Source organism: Ammospiza nelsoni, chromosome 16 (genome assembly GCF_027579445.1).
Source record: "Ammospiza nelsoni isolate bAmmNel1 chromosome 16, bAmmNel1.pri, whole genome shotgun sequence".
Lineage (NCBI taxonomy): Eukaryota > Metazoa > Chordata > Aves > Passeriformes > Passerellidae > Ammospiza > Ammospiza nelsoni.
Genome location: NC_080648.1, coordinates 5,135,747 through 5,142,983, shown reverse-complemented (window position 1 = coordinate 5,142,983; position 7,237 = coordinate 5,135,747). Strand labels below are relative to the sequence as shown.

Here is a 7,237-nt window from a genome sequence, read left to right as displayed (position 1 = left end):
ACAGGTGTGCTCTGCAGGCTGGCCGCCTCTTGCCCTCTCCTGTTCAGCTCTTAGGGCCACTGAGCTGAGTTCATGCACATTCTCCACAATGTGTTCAAAGTGTCAGTTTATGCCAAATTCCCAAATAAATTCACTACTGGTAATGGGCATTATGTGCTCATGAAACTTTCTAAAAGCTGTATAATTATTTCTACATTTCAGTTAGAAATAGACTCACTAATTTATTTGTGTGCAGATTCTTTGATTTTCATACTCAAACAGCAGAAAACACTTCATATGAAAATAATTCACACAAGGAAACTTCCCCCACTTAGGAGTTTGAGAAACTCCAGCCTCTGCTTTGGCTTTGTCTTGTGCAAAAACACTGGCCTCCTTGACATTTAAAATTCTTCAGCACAGCCCTAATCCAAGCCCATTTTCCTGGGCTCACTGTTCTGCTAAGAGAATGATAAAAGATAGAAAGCTTTTACCATTTAAAAAGAAAGACAGTGAAAAACATCTTGGAATAATGCTTTTTATAACACTTTTTTCACCCTCTGTCATTTAAATTTTTTTTTTTTAATATTTTTTCCCCTGCATCAAGCCAGCTCTGCAGCCCTGGTGCTTGGGGGACGTCACCAAAGACTCTCCTTGCTTCACACATGCAGCAGCACTTCCCCTTTGGAAGAATATTTTTTAACACCATTTTGCTGCAGCTGGACACAACCTGTGTCTCTGTGTCCCTCCCTGCCATGGCCATGCTGGGACAGGGTAATTCTCACACTGTAATTCATACTGAGCCCTCAGGCTGCCTGTTTCAGAGCTGGAGTCCAAAAGGAATTCATGCCCTGCCTCAGTCCTGCATCAACTCTGCATTTTGTCCTGAGGGAAGCTTTCCCAGCTGCTGTTAAACAGCATTAATCTGGACACTTTCCTCTGGTCTAGCACTTGCTATGTCTCTATTATGGTATCTCCAGAGTTGTTATTTTTGCCATAATATTGGGACACTTTTGGAAGAACCTGGAAGAATCTGAGGCCATGTTAAAGGTCAAGCCATGAAAATAGAGACCATTCCATGCCAGCCTTTCCCTATACAAATTCTAAATATAAAATGGAAAGGGCTGGGGAGTATGTGACAGTTTGTACCTTTATTTCTTGTGCCCCAAAGCCTCCAAGCTCCCTCACAAACACGCTTTATAAAGTGGAAGAACACTGAGACAGCACAATAAATCTGCAAAGTGATAACCACAGGAACAGCCCACCCTGCTGCTGTGCCATCAGCACCTTTGTGTCACAGTCACCAGGCAGGTGCTGGCACCCCAAGGCACAGGATCATTCCCCTGCTCACTGCCATGGTCACTGCTGGGACCCAGAGGGGACAGACCTGGCTGCCAAACACAGGCTGGCAATGGGAATCAGCATCTTTGAGCTCACTGCTGAAAGAGCTTTGACTATTGACTTTTTGACTATTGACTTGGTTCAGCTTCCATCACACCTTTACAGCTATTGCTGGAAAAAAATTTAATGTATTTCCAGCCCAAGCTGGCTCAAGACTGTGCCATGTTTTTCCTAGCAAGTCCCAATCCACTCGTCTGTGTCTGGAAGCACCAGTCCCATGGACCACTCTGGGCACGGGATTTGTGCATTTCCTATCAAGAAAGAATGTCTGGATGTGAGTGAACAGTCTGCTTCCCCTGCTATTTATCTAAATAACCAGTACTTGTGGCTCACAACAGCAATCTGTTAGAGCACCAAGCTTTGTGCTCCTGCTGAGCTGCAGGCTGGACTGGATGACCACTCCAGACCAGAATTATTTTATGACTCTGTGATAACTTCAGTGCTCACAGAAGTCAGAAACTGGAGCTACAGGGAAGTACTTCTGATACTGTGTGTTTTACAGCAAAACAATCAATACTGCCGAAGTTGACAGATACAAGATTTTGTTAAAGCTTGAAATCCCAACATTTACACAGTTCCTGTAAGCACTCCAGCCACTCGGTACCAGCCCATGGAGAGGAGAAACCCTGGATCCTTCTGCACTGAGAGTGGGTGCATAAATCAGAACACCTGTTCTGGGTGTGACACCTTCTCAGAGGTGACCTAAACTCTGAATGCAAACTTTGTTATTTGAAATCAAGTCAGACAACAACAGTGAATTACAGCTGGCAAAGTTTGATTTCCTGAAACAAAACACCATCTATTGTTCCTATAGATGACACAATGCAAGTAAAACTCATGATAACAGGATTAAAGGGATGGATCCCATCAGGATCATCAAGTCCAACTCCTGGCCCTTCTCAGGATGCCCCAGGGATCACATCACATGCCTGAGAGCATTTCACTGGGGCAAGATCTGAAAACAGAACTATGCTGCAAGACTGTTTGTAGAAGAGGTTTTCTTTTCACATCTCCTTTAGTTGTTCCTTCCACTCAATTTTAAGACATCCACAGCATTTATGCAGCGCTTCCAATATTTAACACAGTGGGGATCAGTTTTCAGCTCCTGCTGTGGTAACACAGTGCTAACCCTAATGAAATGCTCTGAAAAGCTTCTGAGGGTGGCTGCAGGCTGTCCCAGGGAATCCTGAGCCTGCTGAGCCTGGGGCTGTTGTTTCCTTGCTCAGCTCACCCCGTGCTGACTCCAACAAAGCCAAGGGTGGGTTACAGTGTGGCTGTGCACAAAAAGGGGTTTCTGTTACATAACCTGTGAGAGCCTCCAGCAGCTCTGGAAATTCAGAGCTCAAAGCCTTTACACATATTTCAGGCTACCTTACAGCAAAAGGCTAGGACAGACTGGCTTCATTAGCACAAAAACCACAGGCCTGTCTTCTCTCTTAAAAGGCTTTTATAAATTATTTTAATTTTAAATACAAGCTGTCAAAGCCTGTGCAGTTAACTGCTCCCATTACATTTTTCATTTTCTGATATTTGTGCTCAACCACCATGCCTGAGTGCCACAGTTTGTCATTTATTTCTGACAGAAGTGATGGGACAGAAAACTTAAACTAAGCAAAACATTTCAATTCCGTTCCCAGACTTGAGCAGTAATTTTCCCATGCACACCTTGCTCTAGGGCAGTCCTGCAGGACGGGGTGAAGCCTTTGAGTCTGTTCTTTTTCCTCAGCTCAAAACCTCCCCAGGTGTGTTCACAGGCATGAGGACCAAATCAGCCCTGCCAAAAACCTGCAGGGTCCCTTTGGTGCTGCACAGAGCTGGGCACAAGGCACCCAAACTGAGAGCAACAGCCAGATATAAGGAGAGGAGAAAGGTTTTCAGCACAAACATTAATGAAGTTGTCACTTACAAGTTCTTCACATCAATGATTCCTCGAAAGGCCTTTCTAGGGATTCCTTTGATCTGGTTTTCGCTCAGGTCTCTGAATAAGAGAACAGAAAAAAAAAAAGAAACATTGTGTTAACAAAGAGAACACATTTCTCAAATCTGCATCAGCTAGTGCAACATCCACGTGCTTGGAAAAGGAGATGTTGCTGGATTTGTTACACCACACGGTGTTTTCAATTTTCTCTCCTCCAGAGGTCTGTGGAATGAGCTGAAATGACTCTCCAACCAAAAGCACCAGAATTCCTGATACAAATGACAGAACTTCGAGCGAACATCACTCAAATGTGATGGTGATGCTGGCACAATGCCATAGTTCATTGTCAGAGCACCTGCAGCCAAATCTCATGCCTTGGAATCACAACCCTGTAGTGTAAATGTAATTTTCTCTGCATGCTTCTATTTGTTTACAGACTGCAAAAATACTTGGCTGCCCCTACTCAGATTACAACTTCTTATTTGAAGTTAATATTCAGGCAAAACATGACAATCATTCTCTTGTGAGGCTTTTAAATTTAAACTGAAAAGATCTTAATCTACTGCATTAAAATTCCACTGCATTATGTATCAATGGGAAAAACTGAATTCATAACCTTATTTAAAAACCACCAACAGAAAACTAAACAACCAACAAGCAATTAAAAAAGTCTTTCTAGTACTGAAAGCACGTTAAAAATGGTTAGATCTGCGTTGTGAGTGCAGGTAACATTTTCCTGATTCCCAGCCTGCATTTGAGAGCTTTTCCCCTTGATGAACTATAAATAGTTCCAGGTTCACAGCCCTCCAGCAGGGCAGTGGAGGTGGGAAGGAGAGCACCAGGAATGGGTGAGAAATGGACATGAAAGCAGAAAGCTGGGATGTTTTCATGGTGAGGAAAAGAAGCATTTACCCTGATTTTCCTGTGGGTGCCCCATCAGCACAGAGAAGGGGGAGAGGTTTCAGTCTGGTTTAAAGGACAAAGGGTGGGGCAAGACAAGAAGGGAGGAAGAAAAAAGGAAGGCAGAGAAATGGGAAAGAAAAACATAAGAAAGAAGCAAATGGAGGAAAGGGAAGGCTCAGTGACGACAAAGGGACCAATAAAGGTGACCCTGCAGAACTGCACAGGGCATTGTTTGGGTGAGAGCATCCCCAAGGCTCTGCCCCATTTTCAGAGAGAAACTCTGCCTCTGTGATGATGCTTAGGAGGGGCTGGCAGCCCTCTGTACTCACCCCAGCCACCCTCTTCTGTAAGTACATTTACTGCTCAGCGAGCTCCTTTCTAGCCTCCACCAAATTGGTTTTATCAAATGAGAGGCCAGAAATCAGAGCCTGTCACAAAAGCCCACATTGACACTGTGGGTCAAGACGTGTCACACGGGGCTTTCTTCTGCTTTCCATCAGGCAGATAAGGAAAAAAGGGGACTATGTCCTTGTCACGAGACTAATTCAATTTCTACCAGTCATGCAGTCTACACCAAATTCTCAAAGTAGCCACAATTGTCCATTCAGAGGAGCGCAAACAAAAATGTGCTGCTGGGTACAAGTCTCTTTTTCAAGTCAGATTAAAATTCTTTGCGACCTTCACAATTTGTTTAACACTGATCCACACTCTGACCCCGCCTTCACCTTCCCTTTATTTTGCCAGCAACAAAATATTAGTTCTTTTAAGACAGGCCTTCAACCCAGACGAATGATCAGGGAACTGGGACAGAGAGCAGACAAAGCACAGGGTATTTCAGACGCAGAAGGAGGAAGTTTTAAGCTGTCACTTTGGTGTGACACTGAGGCACAGCAGAGCTGTGGCAAAAGTGTGACAAAATGGCTTAGCAAGGCAAAAATTAGTTAAGATCTGAAAGGAAGACACACGCAAAGCAGAACAAAAAGGGCTTGGAAAAGTGGAATTGTGTGGTCAAATAAAACCACACTTAATCCACCATCTCAAGTTGCATTTGTCTGGTATTTTATTGTGCATTTCCAGTCATGTGTAAAAGTAAATCAGGTTTTCAAGTGATATTTCATAGCATTGTTGTGTTCTACAAGGGCTAATTTATATATTTGATCTCTGCTTTGTCTTTATGCTCAAATTTTAACCTGCAGCCAGGCCAAACCAGGGGACTGCAGGAAGTTCATCTGTTTTCTATGAGAACCTTCTTGTAAAGTGTATTATTTTTATTCTCTATAAGGCTCTCTTTTCCAGCTAACAAACCTGCCTCTTTCAATCTCCTGGATCATGGACTGATTCCATAAATCTTAGCCTGAGTGGCATTAGTGAGACAGCATGGAGGAAAAGTCACCAATGTTTCTTTTTCTGCCTTCTCACAATTATAATCACCCTATTTTGAGATGGTCAAGAGGAGTGTTTCTCTGTGCTTCCTGACATTGTGACAGTTTTGTTAAGCATGTTTAATAAGCAAGCAAACCTCAACCAGGCTCAGCCTGTGCACTTCACAAAATTTGCTCTGAGGTAGCAGAAGGCTTTAACAAGAAACTTCTCTGCTGATTTTATCCTAAAGTTCCAGCTTTTTATTCCCTGCTTCTCATGGCAGACATGATGGGAAGCTCACAGCAATGGTGTGCAAAATAAATATTAGTTATTAATAGTAACTGCTGAAAACCAGATAAATCAATGTGAGGCCAAAACAAAAACCTAAAAAGCAGATGGAAAAATAAGGCAGTAATTAAGAAAAATAAACAGAAAAAAAAAAAAAGAGTGATGATTACTAATAGATTTCCTACTTAGACAGAAGCTTCAAGCCCCCTATTTCTGTAATGGAAGACAAGTCCAGTGCCTGGGGGGAACATGATGGGAAAGGGGAAATCTGAAAAATTCCAGACTTAGGGAATAATAAACTTCCCAATACCCTTCCCAAAACAGGCAGTGTCAGAGAGCTGAAATCACTTGACCTGAGGACAAACCATAATGTGCCAGTCCATCTGCAGCACCCTCCTTGCAAGGGTCCCTCTGGTGCTGGGAGAAAGCACCAACAGAACCAGAATGTGCTCATCTGCATCCTGGTAAAGAGATGAGCTGAGCTAAGGAAACATTTCCAGATTGAACTGTCCTTGTTTTGATATCAATTGTTTTGATAAATGCAGGCAGGTTCTGTGCAGTTTGACCTGGCACAGAGCTTTGCAGCAGGGCACAGAGCACGCCCAGCCTGGTGCACTGCACTGCTGGGCACAGGCAGCAGAACCCAGAGGAACTCAGGGGAGAACAGCAGAACAAATTTTAAATTCTAAAATATTAAAATTGATTGAGATTGGGAAATAAGTATATTACTTAGTCCTCTGTGCATTAAAATTAATTTTTCCAACTCATCCAACAGCTTCCGCAGCAAAAAATACCCCAGAGGAAGCAGCATCCTCATTTCTGAGCTGGGGGAACGGAGCCACAGGGATGTTAAAGAGCTTGGGCTGGCATTTTGCACAGGGGAGAGAGGCAGGAGCTGACAGACCCAGCAGCTGCGGCTCAGCTCATGTTAGCCCAGCCCAGACTCCTGCAAGAGTTGGCACAAGCCAATACCTTTCTTGGATTTTATTTTAATTTAGCTAAAATGCTTTGGACACAGATGAACTCCCTCTGCAAGTCTAATATTGTTTTCTTGATCTTCCAATGTGAATTGTAAGTGCCTCACTGATAAAAGGATTGGAAAGGGAAAAAAAAAACCCATCCAAAAGTGCTGACGTTTCCTAAGTGCCTCTGCAGTCTTTCTGTAGTGCTGGTTTCAGCTTCTGCTCTAAAGCTGCCTATTGCATCCTGAGTGGAAATTCAGCTATCTAACAGAGCAACAGAATACATTAAGACATTTTTATTATTATTATTTTCCCGGTAAGAGAACATAAATCACTTAATTGGAACACAGACCCTACGAACATCCACAGAATGAATCTTCATTTGGACTACAGATTGGACTAAAGACCAATTAAAACAACTACTTAA

General features: G+C 43.1%; 1 protein-coding gene across 2 annotated transcripts in view; it reads right to left on the bottom strand.

Moving 5' to 3' along the window:
• SLIT3 (slit guidance ligand 3) overlaps positions 1-7,237 on the bottom strand; it is a 487,770-nt gene that overhangs the window by 240,651 nt on the left and 239,882 nt on the right. For both annotated transcript variants that reach the window (XM_059483464.1, XM_059483463.1), the window contains one exon: positions 3,284-3,355. In XM_059483464.1, the coding sequence (XP_059339447.1) occupies positions 3,284-3,355 (72 nt within the window). The remainder of the gene's footprint in view (positions 1-3,283; positions 3,356-7,237) is intronic.